Source organism: Corvus brachyrhynchos, unplaced genomic scaffold (assembly GCF_000691975.1).
Source record: "Corvus brachyrhynchos isolate BGI_N302 unplaced genomic scaffold, ASM69197v1 scaffold11, whole genome shotgun sequence".
In the NCBI taxonomy this organism is placed as follows: Eukaryota; Metazoa; Chordata; class Aves; order Passeriformes; family Corvidae; genus Corvus; species Corvus brachyrhynchos.
In genome coordinates, this window is record NW_008236965.1 from 3,248,131 (window position 1) to 3,272,416 (window position 24,286).

General features: G+C 40.2%; 1 protein-coding gene across 1 annotated transcript in view; it reads right to left on the minus strand.

The window, feature by feature from the left end:
• Nucleotides 1-24,286, minus strand: part of PHEX (phosphate regulating endopeptidase homolog, X-linked) — a 98,386-nt gene that overhangs the window by 40,281 nt on the left and 33,819 nt on the right. The window contains exons 10-12 of the mRNA XM_008629240.2: nucleotides 19,459-19,552; nucleotides 14,516-14,644; nucleotides 10,908-11,009 (exon numbers count right to left, since the gene is read on the minus strand). Coding sequence (XP_008627462.1) covers nucleotides 10,908-11,009; nucleotides 14,516-14,644; nucleotides 19,459-19,552 — 325 coding nt within the window. The remainder of the gene's footprint in view (nucleotides 1-10,907; nucleotides 11,010-14,515; nucleotides 14,645-19,458; nucleotides 19,553-24,286) is intronic.

The window sequence follows — 24,286 nt, forward strand, 5'->3', positions numbered from 1 at the left end:
CTTTCCTGTCCTAAATCCCTTCTGGCTCTCTGGAATACAAAGATTCAGTCATTGGTTCAAGCACTGTGACAAAAGTTTCACTGGAATTAACTTTTCAGTTTAAACTAATCCCACATTAAATTATTTTTTTTTTAGCAATAGAACTGGACTACGATTGTGCAAAATTAGCATCTTTATTTCAGTCTTACTTATATAAACATACTGATTGACTGTGATGTTTTCATAAGCACAGCTCCTCAGTTCAATGCAACACTACAATTAATAGACCTATTCATATTTTCTCCTTCCACCAGAAACTTATTCTGCTGCCAGCTTTGTTTTAATTTTGTTAAGAAAAATAATTCTTTTTCCATTTTGTTTTAATTTCATTTTCCATTCACAACCTCTGTATGACAATTAGCATGATTCCATTATGTTATACACAGAATATTATGAGAGACATATATTCTGTCCTTCATTTACAGAATGTCAGATCTGCAATAACTTCCTTTGTGGCACACAGAAAATATTTTCATCTTTGAAGATATAAGTGCACTTATACTGCAGACCAGCACAACTGAGTTCTGGCACAGGATGTGCTTAACTGCCAACTATTTCTGTCCAAAGCACCTTGGTGAGTTTTAAGGGTCTTTGGATTCTCAGTAGAGCTGGAATGATGCCCATGGACCAGAAGAAAGGATGATGCCCAGATATGCAAAATGACTCAGCTATGGCACCACACCAGCAGGGAAAGGTCAGCTCCAGTGTGGGTTTTTCTGCACTGGATTCCCCTCTGCACACCTGTGCATCCCTTGGGGCATGACTGCACCAGGGTATGTGGACAGCTGGGAGCTCCTCCAGCTGCACTTCAAACAAGCCAGAAGCAATTGTTGTGGTCTGAAGGTACAGACTATCATTAGTATCATGGTGGTATAGATTAGATATAGATGATACAGAATAGACGTAGATATATGCCCCATGGTATGTGCTGCTAAGCTGCCTTTGATAGGACTCATGCCAAGCTAAGCTTGTACTCACACTTAGCACTGTAAAAGACCATACTCCTCATGCCTTTATTTTCAGGCAACACTCCATGTTTTCCAATACAATTATCTTTGAAAACCAAACAACCAAACATACTCCCCCAACTCAAAATTCTCTTTGTGTTTTGAAATTACCTTAGATATCTTTACTAAAAAGCTTTTGCACCAGGATCCTAAGGATTTGCAATAGCAAAAAAGAAAAAAAAAAAAAAAAGCCACCTTTGACTGGTCTTTTGTCACACTGGTGAGCTGCAGAAATTATTATGTTCCATTTTTTATAGAAACTACTTCCTGGGCCCATTTCACCACTCGCCCCCAGAACACCTCATGAGTTGACCCATACTCCCATGTTCATGCCACCTCTTGCTAGAAACACACCCACCTTTCCAAAACTCTTTTCTGCTGTTTTTGTTTTAGCTCTGGGCAAGCAGCAGGCTTAAGAAAACCCACTATGCTAGCAAAATATAAGTCCCCGGGGACCTAAAAACACCCTGTGTGCTGAGATCTCTGGCACTGGACACTGAGAGAGGGGCAGGCTCAGGGATCAGAAAAGGGAGAGGAAGCTCTCTCTCTATCATAATTGTATGGGATATGATTTACCACAGCATTTCTTTTCCAGTTTTATGCAAAACTCTGAATAACCTGTTCCAGAAAGGGACTTCTGACCTTAGCATCTGCTTGCATCAGTTTATAGTCATTTAACATTTTCAAGGTTAAGCAAAGGTTGCTGAGCATTTTTTTTTAATAAAGAATAGCATGTGAAAAATTCCCTTTTCATTTCTCATTTCACAAGTGAGCTTCAGCCACAGTCTTGATGCAACAGAAACCAGACACAGCAGAGACTCCTTTTAACACTACTCAAACTGAAATAGTGACTGAGAACTTAAACTCCAGTGTTACTCATGACTTCCATGTTTTATCTCTGAGGAGAAGTTTCTTTTCCTTGAACAGGGACCCTGCCCAGCACTGTACCAGTAAGCATGACACTATCAGTTGTCCATGCCTTGTAATATATGGGGGAAAGCAGATGCATACATAGACAAAAAACATAGGCTGCAGAATATAGAAAAAAATACATTCAGAAAATGCTCTACTCAAGACCAAATTCCTCTCTATTCCAAATCTTTACGTATTTTTATTTTTAAATAAATTATATCTAGGTGTTTTCACATTGATGAAGCTCATCCCATATGCAGAAAACTGAGCACAAGACACCTCACAGCTCCCTCACAAATGAGGGCAGCTGAGGAAGCCTTTATTCTTAGCCACAGCATCCTGGCCTCTAAAAGGCCACTAAAAGAACAAATTCCTGAGTCTCATGAACTCCTTGTGATAAGGCTCCTTCACAAATAAACTCCAGCAATACCAGTACCTGAAGCCATTTAAAATTTCACAACTTTGCTTCAGATCCCAGTGACCGGTACAATACCTGAGCAAGTTCAAGTGCTGCTGGCTCACGCTGCTGGTTGTGGACAGCTTGGTGCCAAGACTGAGGGTCCATGGTGGGGTCCCAGCCCAGGGCCCTGCCCAGCTCCTCACCCACTCCCAGCCAGCAGGCAGCTCTCCTCTCAGTGGGCATTTACAGCACACACAGATCACCACAGCCAGGAAATCACTTTCATTGGGAAGAGCGAGGGAATGCCAAGCAGATACCTGAGCTTGCCCTTGTAAACTCCTTCACACAGAGAATGGCCCTCCTGCACCTCCATATCTGCTACTGCTGAGCTGGGGAACCACACTGTCTTTGTAACTGTATCTCTACAGGAGACAGGTTTACTTGTTAAAACAAAGATAGTGAAAGTTAAAGCTGAAACTGTCAAAGTCTTCCAGGAGTGGCGGAGGATCTCTCACTCTTTGGAAGAACTGCTCTGTCATTTAGCATAGCAATGCTTTCATGTTGTTTTTCTGCCACAAAACCTTCAGATGCACCCTGGTCCCTCAGCATCTGCAGGTGTCTGTCCATCTGTCTCCCTCCTACTTCAAGCATGAGATTTGTCACAAGTGTTTTGATGTCACGCACCCATTCTGGCCTTATGTATTCGTGGCAGAGTCTGAAAAATGACAGCTGTGAGATCAGGGTTAAATACAATTTCCTCTCCCTTCACCTGTTTTCCACTATCTGTTTGCATGGTGCTCAGGTTATTAATGGAACTGACATCCCTGCACAACTGAGTGAGCAGTAGCAGCAGCCAGATAACAAGGGAGAAGCTGACAGCAGCAATCTAACCCCAGAGATAAGAGATAAGCAAACATGCCATGGCTATTAGTTTCAACTCTGGCCAACGGAGAAGAACATCTCCTGTGGTTACTGATCAGGAAAGCCCAGTCTTCCTGTGAAGGTTAAATTAAATTCAGGATGTGATAGATTATTCTTAGAGTTCAAAAATTAAAGTTTGTGATGAGAAATAAATATTTGATGTAAAACGAATAAGAAAGAAAAGGGGATGTTAATCTGACAGAAAGTGAAGACCTATTTTTATTCAGAGAAAAGCATGGAACACTTCTACTCTAGAAGGAAAGTACCATTCTCTGTTTCTTCCAGGGGAGAAAATATTACTCTAAAAACTGGCATTTTCCAAACAGCTATCTCAGGAACGGTGCAGGAGTGGCAGCCTAAAAATCCTGGCCAAATTCCAAACTAGGTAAGTAGTGCAAACTTCAAATCCCTTACATCATTTCTGAGCAGCATCTACTTTCCTTCCAGCTTCCTACTGAGTTGTCCCCTTCTTTTCATATGTCCATGCACATGGTAAAAGGATTGGGCTGTTCAGCCTCAAGAAGGGATGACTGAGAGGGAGCCTCATCAATGTCTGTAAGTATCTGAAGGGAGAGTGTCAGAGGATGAAGCCTTTTGGAGGCTCTTCTCAGTGCTGCCAAGCAATAGGGCAAGAGGCAGAAACTGATGCACAGGAAGTTCTACCTGAACATGAGGAAGAACTTCTTTACTCTGGAGGTGACAGAACACTGGAAAAGATGCCCAGAGAGGGTGTGGAGTCTCCCCTGCTGGAGATGTTCAAGAACCATCTGGACACAATCTTGTGCCATGTGCTCTAGGACGCCCCTGATGAGCAGGGAGGTTGGACTAGATGACCCAGCCTGTGGTCCCCTCCCAGCCTGACCCATCCTGTGATTCTGTGAAAGATGAGTTAAACCAGGAAGATAAACCCCTAGTGATATATTTAATGCAAAATGGAATTGCAGACATGTTGGAAAAGAGTTAAAATGTGACTCTACCTTTTCCAAACTTCAACACATTTCAAGCTTCTGAGGAGATTTGCTCATTGCTCCCTGCAATGCAACTACTACAACGCAACAAAGCCGTCGAATTTTTTACATCCAGACAGAGACTACCCTAGTTTCAGAATGCTCACTTCCACAAAGGAGAAGCGTGGCTAAGGTTTAATTGGCACTCAACAAAAGTACACTTTCTAATTTAAAAATGGCAAGGTTGTTTCCAGAATATCTGAATCAAACTTTCCGGTAAAACCAGTAAATTAGGAAGTCAGCAAAAGCCCATAGGCTTTTGAACAGGAATGAAGTGTCGAACTGCAATTAGAGCCTTTGGAAATTTCTCCCGCTTTTCTTAGCTCTTCTGAAGTATGTCTAGCAGTTCCTATGAGTGCTCTCAAGCAGTCTTACACTTTGTAAAGTTCTCTGACATCCTTGAAGCAAAGATATAAAGTCATCTTAAAGGAACGTGTAAAAGGTCTCTTGTGAGCTTTAGTTTAGAAACTCCATCCCTCTCTTTTACCAAGTGTTGTTCTATCAGTTTTGTGCTGGCTTTCATTCTAGAAAAAAGCCCATTGGAATCAGAGGCACTGAGTCTCAGGGCTGGTTCCTCTGTCATATTTTTGCATTAGTTTTCATAGGACGGGTCTGCAGACCCCACAAGACTCAAAAGGCATTTTTAATTTTTGCAGAGCACCCAGTAACCACTTTCAAGACTGGATGATTTGTCATCTTTGTGCAAAACTAGCTTGGCATTAAGCAAGATTAATTTCAGCTCCTGAAGCTGTGGTGCTGGGCCTTTTTGTCTGGGCTTGCCTCAGATCTCAATGAAATGTTATTTTTCAGAACTGTATCTAATGCATGTTTTGGACAGGCTATATGAAGAAAAGCAGGAGGCTCCATTCTCCCAGCATGTATTGTGGTGCCAATACTTTGCAGAAGCAAGAGTGAGCACAAAAAGAGAACAGGCAATGATGATTCTCTGATTTCTGCACTACCCTAACATAGGAGAAGATGACATTTTTCAGACAAGCAAAAAGACACTCTGAGGCAGTGGGACTCATTGCTTGGGAAGTTGTGGATGATGAAAATTGTCATGGGTTCAAAAAGTCATTAGACAAACTCAGAGCAGGAAAATATGCATAACTACGAAGACACCACTTCTGGCTCAGGAAGCAAGCGAGCTGCAGTTTGTAGAGGCCAGGAAAGGATAGTGGGAATGTGTCCCTTTATGCTCGCCCTGTCCTTAGGTTCATCTCTAAACATCTGCTACTGTTTGGCCACTGTCCGAAGCAGACACTGGACTCTGCTCTGAGCAGTACAGCTGTCATGGTTGTAGTGAAATGTGAAGAGAGGGAGACCATGGAGAACTGGGAAAGGGGGCAGGGGCTCAGATAACTGACTGCAGGGCTGGATAGGGCCAGCAAGTTCCAGCTGGGAAGTGAATGGCTACAGTAGGATAACCCATGAACACCTACCTCCTTTAAAGTACCTATACTTTGTTAAATCAGGGTTTGTACAGATGGCTCTTGATTTCCTAAGGGCTATTGGCCCAAATTACACTGTGTTGTCTAGGGAGGTTTGCTGGAGCTCTCTGAAGCAGCAGAACAAGCCCTGTAGGCTAAACAAAGGTACCTAACGCTGCCCAAGAGAGCCACCTATAGCTAGGCACAGTCCTGATATTTTCCTGTGCTCCTCTTGACTCAGTCTTCAGACTTGGAGAGATGTGAAGAAAACAAATGTTGCGTATACAACTTCCTTAGAAATAAAGCAAAGCAGCAGGCAAGCTAAGGAGCCAAATGATTGCACAGTGACCTTGGGATTTGTGCTCCATGACTTAAGGAGGTTAATAATGTTACAGAAAAATCTTACTAGAGGAAAAACAAGCTCTTTTTTGGCTTATCATCCATGCTTTAAAAAAAATACTGCAAAGCAAAAAAAAAAAAAAAAAACAAAAACAAAAAACAAAAACAAAAAACCCCCAACTTCCAAATAGGAAGTTATTCTTGTGCCATAGCCTAACAGGATATTTTATAAGAGAATTGCAAACTTTAAGAAAAACATATTTTTTCAAGCCTCCAGCTAAAACCAAGCACAAACGGCATTTTAGGAAGGAAAAAGAGTGATTAATAAAATAATGGTTCCTGTCCAGGAGTGGGAATAGTTTAACATGTCAGTGATGATCTTCCACTGAATTATCCTTTGAAGAGCAGAAGCAAGAAATTACCATTTCAAAGAAGTGAGCCCTCATCACACAAGTTACGTCAATGGAGTTTCAGTTGTGGGTTCTCCCTTTCCCCTGCGGCCCACCATGCCAAAACACAGCCGTCAATACCGTCTGGCTGCCATTGCTGGCTGCAATCTGCACCTTCCCTGTAAGGGAAACAAAAGGCTCTCGCTTCTCTCCCCCCACCCTGCAGTTCTGCTCAGAGGTTGTGACTGTGGCCATGGGCAACTCACAGAACACGCACTTGAAGACTGTTGCTAGACACACCCTTGGAGCTGCACTCAGTTGAATAATTTCTCTGTTCTGCAAATGAGGGCAAAATATAATGACCCTTACAAAAGAGAGACTAAAAGGGCAAGAACCGAAACCTTTTTGAGGTGTTTGTTTGTTTGTTTATCAGAGCACTCCATTGAAAATTCGGGGGCTAGCAGACATACTTGAAGCAAATTTGAGATGATAGTCAAATACGGTACAATAAAGAAGGGCTTGAATAGAGCAGAGGGGCAAGGATAAGAGAAAAAAACCTCACAGCACAGAGCTGAGCGCTTCTCTCGGACTCAGAGCTTCTTTGGAAGCTGCGTGAGCTCCATCCAGAGAGCCAGGTGAGAACTGCACGTGAAGGCAGAGTCACCTAACCCTGTTAGAAACTTTTTTGGTAAGATTGGCTTTCAGATGGTCTGGTTTAAATTAATCTTTCGATCGCAGAAAGAAAGAAATGGAGGAAGGAGAGAGGTAAATTATTAGATGTTATCTCATTATATTCTTTTGTTACAAAAAGAGTGTCAAAGCTTAACTCCAAAGTATACAAGGGCTAAAGAGATTATTCTCATTTCAAGGCTGCAAGACAATTGTTCCCTGTGTCACATGGAGTAGTAGATTTGATCCTTTTAACATCAAATTAGTAGTGTCCCTTCTGACAGACACAAAGAGTCACAGACACAGTGATTAGATAAAGCTGACAAGCTGCCTAAAGCAAAATTCAAGAATAGTTTCTACCAGAGGGTCTTTTGTAAGTCCTTTGGAGGTCGATGGTTCCTTTGATTGCAAAGCATCAGGCTGACAGCAAGGTATACAAATTTGGCCTCAGCCAAGCACAAAAGAAAGGTGGGCATCAGTCAGAAAACAGGAAACAGAAAACACACCAAACAGTGAGTACCTGAATCAGAGAGAGGATTTGCAATTAATTCTCTTTCAAACCTGCCGTGTCCTTTACATTACAATGTTGTCATCTAAAGATACAATCACCACAAGGCTCTCTATGCTCATTGTCCAGACACCCAGATCCCACAGTGACCCTATTCTTCCTTCAGGAAATGAGTAAAAAATTTGTTAATGACCCAAATATGCCTGAAATTAAAGAAAAACTTAAGGCAAATTAAATAGATCACATGGAACAGGCCCAGAAAACAAAACCACCATCAGGTTTCTGCAATTAATTTCTTTTCAGAGAATGTGAACATTTCAAGAATGTGATGCAATTAAAAAAACAGAGGAAGAGCAAGATATCTGAATCACAGTCATTTCCATGTAGGATACAGTTCTGCCATGGAACTTAGGGCAGAAGCTCCAATCTGCACTACTATAAGGGACAACGTAACAGTTACTGATGAAAACATAAAAGACCAAAACATCCTTTACCTAACTAATAGCTTCCTTTCTTTACTTAATTGATAGACTAGAATTAGAACATTTTGGTTGGAAGGAACCTACAAGGAATATTTTATCCAATGGCCAGATGACCTCAGAGTGACCAAAAGTTAAAGCACATTGTTAAGGGCATTGTCCAAATGCCTCTTAAACACAAGCTTGGGCCATCGACCACCTCTCCAGGAAGCCTGTTCCAGTGTTTGACCACCCACTCAGTAAGGAAATGCTTCCTAATCTCCAGCCCAAACTCCCTGATGAAGTAGCTTTTAACTGCTCCCACACATGCTGTCACTGGATCCAGGGAGATGAGATCAGCACATCCCTCTCCACTTCCCCACTTTAGGAAGCTGTAGAGGTGGCCTCTCAGCCTCGTTTTCTCCAAACCAGACAGCCTCAAAGTCCCCAGCTGTTCCTCACAGGACACTCCTTCCAGCCCTTTCACCGGTCTTGTTGCCCTCCCTTGGATGCCTTAAGGGACCTCCAGATTCTTTTTAAGTGTAGGGGCCCAGAACAACACACAGCACTCCAGGTGAGGCCACACCAACGCTGAACACAGCTGCCCTGCACCCTCTCTCTTCCAATTTATACTTGGTTCCTGGTGTTTTTCCATCCTGGGTGAAGAGTCCAGCATGTGGATGACATTTATTGACAAAGAAATGCAACTTCTACCGATTTCTGTAACAAACTAATACTGCGGGGCTTTCAATCTCCCTCATAGAATTCATGCTGTCTGTGCTGCTTTATTAAAGCCTAAGTATTGAAAAAGTAACAGCAGAAAGTGCTAGGCTCATGAGATTTAATTGAACAGAGTAACAGATTTTGAAGGTTCTGTTGTATTATAAACCTTTGATTTCCCCAGTGAATTTTCTGACCCTACATGTAATGAATCTGTTTCTTGAACTAAAAACATGCTCATCCAAGAGTTCCAGGACAAATTGAATATCATTAACAATAAATAATATTTAATAAATATGCACACACTCCATGTCTGGAAATCTACCAAATGTCTTTCTAGACTCTTTCCTTCCAGCCAAGTAGCTATTTCTGTGCATCTGAACTTAAACTTGTAGTCATAAGTCCTATCACGTAATTGTTGCTGCAGTATCTAAGGCATTACATAACACTTGTCTCCTACAAGTTTGACCTGGTTCTTATGTCAGCAAACTATGAAATGGTTTTTCAGTTCAGTGAGAATGATTTTAAACCACTGGCTATTCATTTGATAGTACTATGGCTTGTAGCATTATTTTTGTTGTACTTATGGAATTTAGTTTGTCATGCATTGTTCAGCCCAGACTCACCCCACTAATTTCAGAACCTTCAATTACACGTCTAAATTGGGAGCAAAGTTAGCCTGCCTTCTGATGAAAACCCTCCTTAAAACAGGAAAGGGAGAGCTTTTTTAGGGAATTTTGGCAATGTTTGTATTGTTTCCCTGCTGAAAGGCAGGTAGCAAATTCTGAACAAAATCACTAAGCAGGTTGTTATATAGAAGTATCTTTATTAAGGAAATCATTAGAAAATCTTCCTGCTCTTATTTTGCATCAATTTTAACAAATATCTAAATTACAGATAATTATATTTCTAATGGTATTTCTAGTAAAAAAAAAGTGTAACAGCCAATAAGAAGTAATAACTGCAGCCCATTTACCACCAGGTTAGCAGGAAATAAATGTCATTTTACTACTGTTCTCTTGCTATAGAGTTTATTGGTGCATTTATGCAGCTCTATTTCATTTCCGCATATATGAAGAGCACTGCTGTATAAAATGTAAATGGACTGCATATGGAATTTAAATCTTTCCAATGATAAAATAGCTCAACAGCTTTTTCATTAGAATTACTAAAAAACTTTGAAGGCCATATTTGCTTTTAAATCAAAACACTGCTATTTTTATTCAAGCACAGAGAGCAGGAACAGTTCAGCTGCACTTGCCTGTCAGTTTATTCAAAGAGGGTGCTTACTGATTCACTGATATCCAATTGCCTCAACAAATAAGGACACAGACCTACACAACACTCTCCACTTGTCTTTTTATATGCCCCCTCCAATTGCTGCTCCGGGGACAGAGCTCTGCATCTGGACAGCCTTCCCTTCCACTCACCACATGCTGTAAAAATGGGAATAGAGTGGAAAGGCTTTGAGTACATCCTCCTGCCTTCACCTTTACCTCTTGCCTTTTATTGTGACTATCTGAGAACAATCAGGACCAGTAATGCCATCTTTGATTATCACACTTCATAACTGGCATTATTCTGTCAGGAAATGGATGTTCAGCTGGGATCACCATTACACTCTCAAAAGACAGCTCTCAAGTTAGGCCTCCCACCACAACACTGGAAAAACTATGAAACCTGAATTATTCTCATATTCCCTTCTAGTTGGATCCTCCATTTTCACAGCAAACACCCGGAGCTGTCACAGGTGTTTTAGACACTGTTTTCTGTCTGTAGATTCGTGTGTCCCTGAGATCCTAGTCAAGGTGAAAACTTTGTCAAGAAAAGTCAAATATGAAATAAGCTCATAGTCTACATCAGCCAGAGCTAGAGAGGGAAAGGTGGAAAGAAGTGAAGAAGAACAAGGTAATAAAAATAACTTCTGCAAAGAAGCAGGAGCTCAGATGGCTCGGGTTCCAGAAAAACAAATGTGGCATGCGTCCCTTCTCTAACAAAATGATGAGTAGGTAGCTGGAACTGCGAGTGCAGTCCATGACATACTGTTATCACTCAAGTCAAATTTTATTTTAACAGGATTTTACTCATTCAACATTTATATTTGTTACCTTCTCATGAGCTTTTCTTTTTGTTTCAGAGTCCATCCAGTCATTTTCCTTTTCTAGCATGTCAATAAAAGCCCAGCGAATTCCTTCAATCAACTCCTCCATCTGCAAAACATTTAGTAAATCCCTCCCCAGTAAGATATATCATAGCAGAAAGAAAAGGTTTGGTGTACATAGGAGTGATAGACTTGGTTAGACCACAAATGATTTCAAATCAGGTGGTATCAGCTGTCCTTTCTTGAAGGCTAATTTCTGCTTTCTCTGGTACTGAGACACTTCTTCTGAGGGTAAGTTTCTTTCCATCTTCTTTCCCTTCTGGTGTAGCACAGACCCTGTTCACTGCTGATCATTTCATGTCATATTTGTGAGAATACCCATCTTGAAATCATAAATCATAAATCACTGAGAGATTTGCAGTCCTTTGGGGAGATTTCTGACCCTCCGGTTCTAGATCGCTGGCCCATGCAGAAGGAGCCAGCCAAAAGGCATTTGCACAAATAAAGCCTTTTCTGCAGAGAGAAGGTCCGTGGCCTGGTTTGGTTTATGTGAGACTGAGACATGCCTTATTAATACTGCCAAAGAACTGAATTTGGGCTGACAGCACCATGATCCAAATACAAAGCAGTATCCAAATATTTAGCCTGTATTTAGCTGCATTTGTGAAGCACTGCTACCCTTTACTGCAGGGGTGGAGGCCCTGGCTCACACCACTGAGCAGCCTTAACTGCTTCTGTGGTCCTGGACCACCAGTGACAGCTGGGATCTGTGCAAAACTGGGAAAACCCACAACTACTTCAGCTTGGCTGCTTCTTCAGACACCTCTGCAAAGCCAAGACCACATCTCAAGCAAGTAAAAAATAATAATAATAGACTGTTCAGTGAGTATGCACACTAAGAAAATCCTGAAATTACAGAAAATAAGAAATCTAATGGCTAAGATATGGATTATACGAGTCAAGAGCCCTCATTCCTATGGATCTGTCTGGCAGCCCAGAAAGGTGTACGCTACCAGCTGCCACTATTTGCACCAGCAGATGAGCCCCGTGACAGATAGCCATGGGGAATACTGTGAGGGTGAGGCAATGAGGGGGATCCAGCCATTGCCTGAGTCTTTTAGCACATACAAGGGTTAAGACAGCACAAGACATGACAGATACCCATTAGATGAAGACTTATTGGAACTTTGTGCTATCAATTATGTTACATTTAAAAATAATGAAAATGTCAAGAAGCAGAGATTTATATAATCTTATTCTATAAATTTAGTAGATCTGAAATGTCATTAAAAGTGGGGACTAAACTCTCAAAAGTAACATTACTTTTAGGTAAATTGTCATTAATGTATCAGATCTGTATTTTAATCTGGAATTGTCCTTTATTTGTGGTGCAGTCAGAAAAAACGTAGCAAAGTTCCTGGATTATTAATTTTTTCCTACCCTTTTCAAAAAACATTTTCTTATTTTTAGAGGCTCCAGGGTCAACTAGAGCAGGTCTAGCATTAAATAGGACTAAAGAGTGAACATTCACAGTATTCACTGCATCCCAGGAAACAGGGTAACTTAAAGATATTGATGACAGAGCACTGACTCAATTAACTTTGTGCACTAATGAGGTGAACTCCCTGTATTTGGAGGTTACAAGTTCAAACGCAAGCTCTGCAGCTGGGCCCTGGTGTATACTTAGGCTTTATGCAGCAGCTGTGGATGCAGGGGGCAGGGGGTGCTATCAAAGTTATTACTGAAACTGCTCAGGCGTATCTGTAAGAAACACTGCAGGCACTCTGAGTGAGAAGCAGTGCTATATTTAGACGCAAATAATGTCTTTCTTGATAAAAGAAGAGAAGTATCTAAGGTATGAAACATCAATCACAAAACATGGCGGGGGGGAAAGAATCCATATTATCCATAACTCAGGATTTGCTTATCATAGACAGATATATGCCATAAGCTAAAAAAAAAAAGAAAAAAAAAAAAAAACCTGTACGAATAAGAGTGCTTTACTCACATGCTTTCTTACTGCTTAAAAAAGAGAAATAGAACTGAAAACCAGTGGAATGAAAATGATAACACCACAAACTATTAACTTGAAAAGCACACTTCTAAATGAAATGCAATGAATTCCACCTGTATGTAATTTTATCTCCACGGACTGTTCATTTTTTAAGACTGAATGTTGTGACCTATACTATGAATTTTATATGCATTTCTCACTATGGATGCTACTGTGAATTCAGACTTGATAATTTTCCAAAGCTTTGGTCTAAAAGGAACGTGCACACTAAGAAACATTCTAATTAGGTCACATTTCAATAGAAACCATTCTCTGCTCTATCTGCTTCTCATAATTTTTCCTCAAATAAACAAATATGAAAATATGTCCATCCCCTCCATAAAGTGTACATTTCTTATACTCCTACTCTTCCCACTTATCCTGTGCAGGATAATACACTGCATATGCCTGGCATATTTTTGCCACAAAATGGCCAAATAGCACATTACAAACTGGATCAAGAAGAAGGAGATTGAAAAGCTGGATCTTAGAGAGGAAACTCTAGGTGAAGGCAGATATGAAAAGAAATGCAGAACCTAAGAGGGAAACAGACTACAAAGATTTGGACAAGCCAAATAAGTGTGTGCTTTCTAAAATGGAATCTTTCCCTGAGAAAGCAGTGAAAGTAGATAAAATAAAACAGATAGGCTACTGAGCCAGGGCATTGCAGGGCTTTCACAGAGCTGTTGCTCCCAGCACAGGGTGCTATTTCACATTTCCTAAACAGTTGTGCCCTTCCCGCATGGAGTGCTAAGTTCAATGACTAAATGAGTTAATTTAAAACTGATTATTGTTGGAAAAATCAATGGCTGTAAAAGCAGATATTGGAAAACCTTATAAGAAAAACATGAACTGAAACTAAGTCATAAATTATTGTGAAGGGTAATTAATTATTTGAATATGTTTTTGAGAGAAGTGATAACATAGCTATTGTTGAAATTTTAGAATGAAGATTAACATCTCTCTGGACTGAATGGTATGGAAAAATATTTCCTTTCACTGATCAGCAGAAAAGATTTGAATCACAGATATAAACTCTCGCTACACGGCTCTAAGCTTCCCTTAACTTGGGTCAGACATCAGTTACATGTTTCTTGCTTAGATTACAGGTGTAGGAGTCACAGCTTTCAAAGAGTAGTCCTAAAGCAGAGAAATCTCAACCAATTTTTTGACTAGTCAGTAAAAACTTTACTATCATGAATTATACTAGCTATACTGAACCATTTCTCATCAATACCCCTCACTCTGTTCCTGCACAGCCTGCCTGTCACTATTTACATATATTAATTAACAGCATTCAACTTGGTTTTGAACTGGCTGCTTATTTGTCTGAAGGACTGCAGATAGAAAGAAGGGGCAATGCCCAAATGGGCAGAAAGGTAACAATTCTTTAAATTCATTCAATTTTCTCCTTGTGTGTTTTTCTTTTTTTGTTTTGGTTTGGGTTTTTTGTTTATTCAATTAAAACATTTTTAAGAATTTTATCTCTTTCTAAACATTTTCTAACATCAGAGGCAATTTGTGAGGACGAAATTTCCAGACAGAGACTAAAGAGGACTCACCATCTCTTTCTTGTCTTCTTGAAAATGGGCTTTCACAAACATCTTACCCACAACGTAGGGGAGGGCATTTTCTACAAGGTCCACACATTTATCCCACTGAGGCAGCAAAGTTGTAGTCCCATGGATCACCTGTTGACAGGGACCGGTATTAGGCCATAACATCATACTCTTGAAGAAGAACCCACATGCAGTATAGGCCAAAGCATATTTGTCAAATAGCCACCAAAAGGAAACAATAATGATGCTCTACAGCTATTTCTATTTTCATCCAATGCTATGACAAGTACTTTGAACACCACAAAATAGCTGTAAGATTTTAAACTTAAGAACAGTACAATGGTAACAGTGACTTAGAGAGACTAGGCTTAGAGGGTTAGTGCTAACTTTGGACTACTCTTGGTGTTCTGTGTTAAGTAGAGAGATAATTTCCTCTAAAAAAATCTTGCTGTGAGATAGCTCCTGAAAACATTTGCCTCTCCTCTGACAGGGTAAGAGGCCTAGGGAGATTGTCCTCATGAAAATTGGGTTAGTCCTTATGAAACACCTCCGACAGAGCCCTCCATTGCCACAAACTAATGACATCTAACGCAGTTAGGGATATGTCCACACCTTCTTGTCATTTACTTGTCCAGCTACTTTTACCATAGTTTGTGTCAAATAGTTGCTTTCAGTTCCTTTTCCAAACAGAGCATTTTCAGGAGAAAAGAGGTTTGAATCATCAAGAACACTGAATATGTTTGTCTCCCCCCATCCCCCCAAAAATTAAAAAAATCATTCTATGTTGCAGTGGAAAGATGTTGGTAGAACAACTGACGTATTTTACTAAAGAAATGGTCATTAAAAAGGCTCTGACGATGCCACCATAAATGAGCTTCAAAAGAAACAGTCAAGAATGGTCAACACACCAAGGAACAAGGCAAAACAGAACTCAAGATCATTCGCTCTCTTGGTTTCTGTTTCTCACAGGAAGAACGCTGTTACTGTGGGTAGTTACCCAGCTAACATTACATTGCTCATCAAGATGTAGTTCATCTAAAAAAACCCTACACACAACAAGATACAAGATGGGTCCATGTGAGCCATAAGCAGTGCTGACCTAAGAAACTTTTGTTATTTTCAAGGTTCAAAGTGTTCTCTTGCCACTTAAGGAACTTCTTAAGCTTTTCCACAGAGAACAAACACAATCCCAGTCCAACAGTTAACACCTGTCAGCTGTGTAAAGGCAGAGTATAGTCAGCATCAGACCAGATCAGGTGGGATAGGGATTTTGGCCTCTCACAGATTATACAAGCCTCTTAAGCACCAATTTTGCAGTTTCTGAACCCCTTCTTTTTCCCATTATTCTCTTCCTTTGAGCACAAGATTAAATATCCAGCAAAACTGAAGGGTTTGGATTTGTCTTTTTCCAATAGGAAAAGATTTCATTGGAAAATTCCAGAGCAGCTTAACCCTCAGCTATTGAAGGTGAGATATTTTGGTCATTCAAAGATTGATTTTCCCTATCATATTATCTGTAATTAAGCATAATCAATGACTCACACTTAAATACACCAGAGAATTGCATTTTCAAATGTTTTTTATTAATACTGTATGTGCAGTAATAGATTTTCGATGGCAGAGAGCACACTGCTTCTATAAGAAAACCCTATTAGTCAAACCAATACCTAATAAGGTGATATTTTTTCTAAACAGAGGCAAATTTGACAATCAACTCCTTTTCCAAATTCTTCAACCTTTATACAAAACACAACACTCAAAAAAAGATAAGAAAAAAAGAGAAGAAAATTTCTCTCTGGGGTCAGAGTAAATCTGCAATGGATCTTTTTCCTGATGCAGGGGGAAGAAGGGGAGTTATGGCATTAGTCATCAGAGCTTGAAATTCCTTCCAAAAGCTCTGAGTATGCATCAGCCATAGAAAGAGTCAGGAGACAGAGCTGGCTTTTAGACTGTGACATACTAGTATTACAACATAATAATTATCATTATTTTGAGGGAGGCTTGACTGTAAGGAGGATATAAAGGCAGCACAGGCTGTGAGACCAATAAAAATAGAGCTGAGAGGAATAGATTATATCTCACAGCTGGTTTATTGATATTTATGTTACAACAGCCAACAAGAACTCCCTCAAATGGTCCTCCTAATATTAATGTACCACTCTAAAACACAGTACTTCAGGTAGTAACAGTGACTATAAATAGCAGGTTTCAAGCCCTCCCAGTCAATTCAGAACTTCACGACACAATTAACCGACCTCTTCCCCAGGTGCCACTGCAAATTTACAAGGTCTCAAAGTGCCACTGCAGAGGAGCTGCTGATAGTTGCTGATGTGGTACTCAAAGCACTTTCTTTAGAGTCAGCAGGTTTGTCCTATTTCTGAACCTGAAGTTTTTTTACAGCTTCATCGTGTATTTTTCCTTCTCTGTGCAAAGATTTTGTGGCCCTGATGCCAAGATTTCTACATATAAGGTATAAAAGCTACCAAAAGAAAATGAGAACCTGGTAAAAAAAATACTGTGCTTATGATGGTTGAGGCTGACTGAATTAATGAAACAATGACTGTATAAAATACATTCTTTCCTTAAAGTGTCACTGATTTATCTCACGGTCATATCTCTTTAGCAGGAATTCAATGCTTTATTTGCCTATCTGGCAAGGGGTTGGTGAGTCCTTTTTATGATACTAAAGTGCCTCTAGTTCTCCATCCTCTGACTGGACAAATCTATTCAACAACAGAATAGTCCAGTGCCTTGGACTCCATTCCTCATGTCCTTTCTATTGACCTGTGAAATCTGTTCCACTGAGCTGTTTACTTCACTTAACTTTACGTATTAACTATTAGCAACAGCTGTTTACTTCACTTAACTAACTCTCCATCTCCAGGTCCCAGGGGTAGATAATAGGAATGAGTTGCTGATTCACTGCTTTTACTGTGCTGTAAGCTTTCACAGCCATCTACATGGCCAGTATTGTTTAACTTATTCATCAACAACTTGGAGGAAGGGGCAGAGGCCTCCTCAGCGAGTTCACTGATGGCACAAAGCTGGGAGGAGTGGCCGATACCCCCAAGAGCTGTGCAGCCCTTCAGAAGGGCCTTGACAGGCTGGAGAGATTGGCAGAGGAACGCTCTGAAACTCAGCCAGGGCAAATGCAGGGTCCTGCACCTGGGCAAGAACAACCCCAGGCACCAGCACAGGCTGGGGGCCGACCTGCTGGAAAGCAGCTCTGAGGAGAGGGACCTGGGGCTCCTGGTGGACAACGAGCTGTCCACGAGCCAGCAGTGCCCTGGGGGCCAGGAACACCAATGAATCCTGGGGTGCATTAGGGACAGCACTGCCAGCAGGTCAGGGAGGGGATCCTGCCCTGCTACTCAGCCCCAATGAGGTGTGTTTGGAGTGCTGTGTCCAGTTCTGGGCTCCTCAGGACAGGAAGCACACTGAGTTCCTGGAGCAGATCCAGTGGAGGGAAACAAGGATGAAGGAATCTGCTGCCCTGTGCTCTGGGGATGGCCCTGCTTGAGCAGGGAGGTTGAACCAGATAGCCACACTTTGGTCCCTTCCAACCAGACCCATTCTGTAATTCTGTGACAGCCTTGATGAGATTATTAATAAGCACTGAATCACTTTGAGTTAGATTTCTCCCTAAGCTTCTGTGTCCCAGAGAAGTGACAGTAGCCCATCACCATCTTAAAATGCACACTATCCAAAGCTTAATGTTTCCTTTCAGAATTTTTTCCGGCCATTATATAACTCAATGTAACTCAGTATCATGCTGCAGGCTGGCTGATAACCAGCATCATTTTACCTAACTACAAGGAATGTCCCAGGAGGGGATACCTACAAACTTGTCACTGTGGTTCTGACAGCCAGTTTCTCATATTTTACATGAAGATAACAGCATCTTTAACAAGACTATTTTGAATATGATCTCAGAAGTATAAGAAGCTGCCTTTCCTGTGTAGTTTCCATCAAGCTACTGGAGTTTATTTTTAGGTATGTGATCAACTCAGAACTATGCCAGGATTACTCATGGAAAAACAGTATAGGTTCTATAATAAGTCACCTGCATGCCTCACCAGGGAGGACAGAACACACACACCTCCTGCACCACATCACTCCCAGCACCATGCCAGCCTCCTGTTGTCAGCCAGTTTTCATAATGGCAAATAAAGTTCACCATCCAAAGTGGCTTAGACACAAGACAAAGCACCATTCAATTTCAGTTTAACCCTTTATTTAAGGAGCCCTCACACTGCCTCCAGGATTACCAAAGTGGCTTTCTATTCAGGGTTCACCTAATCAAATGTATGTGTTTTATATAAATGCCCATATTACTCTGCAGATAATTTAGTTCTGCTCTCACAGCTTGAAGCAGTTTTCTGGTTCTTCTGTAATGCCAAGCTGGAAGGTACCTGATCATCTTCTCTGTGGAAATGGCTGGTGTATCGATGTGCTAGAGCTCATGTAATGCTGGCATCAGAGCATGGGAGAGCTTGGAGCAAGCTTTAAAAAAGTGAAATCCTAGACTTCTGTTTTACTAGAGCTGTATTCACACAAGAGCAAGCAGTAGGTTTTCACAAAAAGTTTAGATTTTGGCCAAAAGGATTTGGCCTGCAGGTCACAGCCCACATAACCTAATTCAAAAACATTCCAACTTTCAAGTTGCTGCAAAAGAAGACCAAGGTTTTTAAAGGGGAGATTTCAAAACTTCTTTAACATCACCTAAAAGACTTTTTTTTTCTTAGTGTCATATAAATGTCTTAGTGTCACATACAAAAATATGTATGTCTATTGTTTTAGAGGGAGTCTTCAATAAGAAAAAAGTTTATTTAGAAAATTCATCCAGCATGGAAAACATTTAGTTTTGCAAAGGTATAAGCAACTATAAGGGAAACCAATAGCGTCAACACTACGACCCTTGTAAATGCTATGGAAGCAAAACTTACCCGAGAAAATTCCAGCCACCGATACTGAAAACGTCTACTGAGGTTGAATAACCTTGAATAAACCATCCTCCACACAAGGTAGTTGGCAAGAGTCCTGTTAAATCAAGCATATTTTTATCAGACATGTAAACACATATGATGTACCACAAAGCACTCACAGAAATATCTCTACAAACATTTTACCTGAATGGTGGAAATTTCACCTTAAAAATTAATGAGTGATGGCCAAATTGATAAATCCCAATCACACAGGAGAATCTGTATGATTGCAGCCACTTAATATATACTTGCCCCATGATAACCAACTTCTAGAGATTATTTATAACAGGTTCATCACCTAGTATGTCATTTTTTTCCAAATGTTTTTTTTCCAAAAGGCAGCTTTCATTTTCCTTAGAAGTGACAAGAACTGTGTTATCATAATAGTTGCATCAAAGCTCTATCCAGAGATTAACTGGTTTTTCTTTTGTAGATCAAAGTGAATGTTATCTCCCCTCATTAGTAGGGCACATAAATGGTAACAGAATAGGTAACAGTCCATCCCATATACACTCTCATTATCTCATATTTGTATATTTCATTAGAAGTTATCAATATGCTTTGAAAACTTCTACTATTCACAAAGTTATTAAAGTATTACTGTTCCTATTTTGTCAGATGGATAATTGAAATACCAAAAGTGAAGTCTCAGTAACAAAAATCCTATAAGAATTGAGGCTGAGAGATCTGGAAAGAGGTTGTTTAAAATTCCCAGGAGATCTGACAACCATGCCCCTTTTCAAAAACTTTGGGCACCTGACTGGAGGATTTATCCAGCCTAGATTGATCTCTCTCCATGTTCAACAGTGGCTGTATGAGCTAAAGGTGCATTCTGAAATATGCAATTCAACTTCCAACAGTCACAAAACAAGTCCAAAAATGGCCTAAACATATTATTCTCATCTTCTTTTATACATGACATATTTTTCAAGGATAGTCATTGCTTCAAAGCTATGGATATTCAAATGTTATTTGCTCCCCACTGGGATATAGATAACATTTTTGGCAGGCCACAGTCTTCTCCATAGTTAGGAAAATTGCTTCTTTGCAACCGAAGATGCTGTTATGGACAATCCAAACAACTCCCCCATCTCTAACAATCCCATTTCTGCAATCTCCCATTGCCATAAGTGTGGGGCAATGCAGCTGTTGCTACGGTGTCACTCCATTAGCTTCACTCAGAGACACAGTTCCCTCTTCTGAATCATAACAGCCTGGAAACACACTTCGTGGGCACGCTGTCTTGACAGCAGCATCTGCTTGAGACATAACTTCAGTTTTGCCTCTAACCAAGCTCCAGCCCACCCACACAAAGCCTTCAACTCAAGATGCGTTGTTGCATCTCTCACACTGGGTATATTCCCTCTTTTAGTACACAGATATATTCTATAGTGGACCTAAATGCCCACAATAATCATAAAACATATCTGAAAAAGCTTTTTTAGCATGGATAATGTACATTTATAAGACAGTACATGTTATAAAAGCCAAAATAGTTAGCTCTGCTTAGATAACCACACCATTTTAAGATAATGTTTAGGATCATTAAAAATTCATTTCAACCTAAGAAATGCCAGAAAGTTCAGATTTTTCCCTTAGTAAGTTTTTGACAATGTGGAATTTTCTCACTCAATGGCCAGTGAAGCACCCTAAAAGCACTCAGCTCTCACTGTTTTGGTAAATGACTCAAACTCCAGAAACCTCACAACAATCTGCCTCAGGTATTTCAGCAGAGCTGAAGAGTATCCAGCTGTAGCAACTTCTGCAGCATTTATGCAAATCTCACAGATTAAAAGGTTAAAGATTTGATTTCAATCAAAAGCCTTAGGTAAAAAACCTTAGCTGAATAGATCACCATCACACACCAATTATGTATTACAATTTGGTACTTAATCACCACCAAAAAAGAAAAACCAATTCTCTCTTCTGTGTACTTCTTGTTCTCACACAGCGATGTTTGTCCTTACATTTGAGTTGGGGAAACTCTCTCAAACTGGTAGTGAATGAAAGACTGTAATTTCTAAAGGCTGGGTCTCAAAAAGGTGACTAATTGAAAGACAATAATATCAACAAGAATTCAGAAATGTTTGTGTCAGGTATAAGTAATGAAGGCAGACAACAGTTGCGGGAAATATCTCATAATTAATTGAGGATTGTTTTAATTTGGGAAGGAAAAGGCTGACACATGCTAAAACCAAGCTGTCTGATGAGACAGTAATAATTCCAGATTGTAACCACAACAGAATCCACACAGCATTAAACAAAAGGGAGGCTCCCCTTGAATGTTTTTTAATAGGGGGTGGGCAACAAGTGGAGAGGTTGAGGAGGTTTACTGTTGCATGTTTGAAGGGCAGTGTGCTTTAGTTTGTTTTTCGAAACAGAATAAAATAGAAATTTATCTGAATTTGTTTACCTATTTGGGGGATGATTATTTTACATTTTGGGCTAACTATGCAAACTTCAAATCATTTGGTGATCTTCAGTTCGCTTAAAAACTGTACTTTTTGCCTATAAATTTACTACAACGCAGGTCTTGGGGTGATTTTCCTTGCAGTTTCACAAATAAGTTCACTGAGGCTCAGAGAAGTTAATCTCTACACATGGAGCAAAATCCAGCACACAAATAAAACCTAAAAATCCTCTCTGCTCTTTTGATGAGACCGGAATATTTGTTGTTGTAACCTTTCAGAAGAGTACACTCTATTTTAACTTCCAAATGCCTGTTACAGAAAGTGTAGGCTCCCTTTTAACCAGTATGACCCTTATTGTGACACACATTCCCAAAGGAAGTGGTAGAGAGCTTGTTTGCTGGGACAGTTAAAATTATACCAGTGCTTATGAATATTTACTAAAGTACTTTCTGCCCTGTCTGAGAATAAAGTAGGTTGCTCATGTAAAATTCCGTGAGCTTGCAATATTTTAATCAACAGACATGGTAGCAATTAAAGAGGACAGATTTAATATGAGATAGGTGGACAAATTAATTGACGTTCTAAGAAAAAGATCTCTTTCACAAATTTTAGATCTGTTTGAAAATTGTATTCAGAATTGAGTCACGAATCAAATTAAAAGTACAGAAAAACTTTTGCCTCTATTGCTAGAGGCACTAGTTCAAGACAAATTATTGTAACTTCTCTAATTTTTCAGAGTCAGACTAAGACCAGAAAAGGGATCTAGTGCCTCCATCCATCTCTAAAGAAAATTCTTCATATGCTATATGAATTAGAGTTCTTCTCAATTAATAGTCCAATACTGCACAGATATGGGAAGGTAAGACAAAGGAAAAGGGGCCTACAAGAAAGTTGGAGAGGGACATTTTACAAGAACATATAGTGATAGGACAAGGGGACTGGCTTTAGACTGAAAAAGGATAGATTTAACAGCTGTTAGGAGAAAATTCTTTACTGTGAGGGAGATGAGGCACTGAACAGGTTGTCCAGAGAAGCTGTGGATGCCCCATCCCTAAAAGTGTTCAAGGCCAGGCTGGCCTTGCCCTTAAGGATGGATCATCACAATGGGGCTCTGAGCAACTTGGTCTAGTGCAAGGTGTCCCTGCCTGTGGGAAGGGTGTTGAAACTAAATAATCTATAGCGTCCCTTCCAATCCAAACCATTCTGTGGTTCTATGAAACCAACTATCCATTCAGAGATCTATGAGAATGATAAAGCTGCTTCTTTCAACAGCTGCAAAGATCTCCAGAAAGGATGCAATTTAGGGTATCCTATTTATGGCTCACATAAAGCACCAGCACACAGGTAACAGGGAAGGGATATATATAAAGGATATATATAAAATATATAATAATTGGTGCCAGCACAGTTCTCTCTGCCCCCTCACATGGCACAGCTGTACTGGAGCTCTGCCATTGCTCGTTTACATCACAGCTACATACATACACCTCTTTTTCCTGTAATAGAGATAAACCCCATTAAAAATTGATTGGTACACCAAAAAGCTCAAGGAATCCCTGAAGACCTGTTATGAAGGTTTGACTTACTTCAGCACCTGACATGACTTAGGCTAGCTATCCCAGAGCTGATGGAAACTCCTGCAGGCTGGTTGCTGAGCTTCGTGGGCAGCTCCCTGTGGAGAGCCCAGCTCCTGGCTTGGAGTCACAGCAGTGCTCTGGCCTGGGGACTTCAGACCAACCTCTGAACCACACTGCTGCACCTATTTCAAGCACCACACAGTAACTTGATTACATGCAGTTAAGTAAAATTCTGCTAAATTCACGCTACACGTCAATGTGCCCTTTTCTAGTAACATTGCCCTGTGAAAGATTTCACAATTCAAGATTGCTCAGCAGGTTCTCTGAGAGAGAAATTTTCAACACAAGGATTTTGAGTCCATACAACTTGCCACCTCCAACACAGAGAACTCCTTCTGTAGCCAGACTTAATTTTCACTCCATTCTTTTCTCCACCTCAAACAAACTTCATTAAATACTTTACCCGATCACTGGGTGAAATACTGGGGCATGAGCCATCTTTTTGTGACATTTTGAACAATACCCAGGCTAGCAGGGTACTCATTGAGGAAGAGGACACACAAGGCACTGGAATAAAAGTATAATTTAGGGATAGCCTTGTAACTGAAAAGAATATGGACTTGGTGAAAGTACCTGCTTTTCCTTATGACACTCCATCTCTTGAAATGATGAGAAGACAATTCACATTATGAACACTGAAGCAAATCTAAAATTTTGAAATGCTTTTCTAGGAATTTGATTGGTCTAGATATTTACAGTAACAAATTAAATTCATGTTGTTTATATTAACTAAACCTTTAA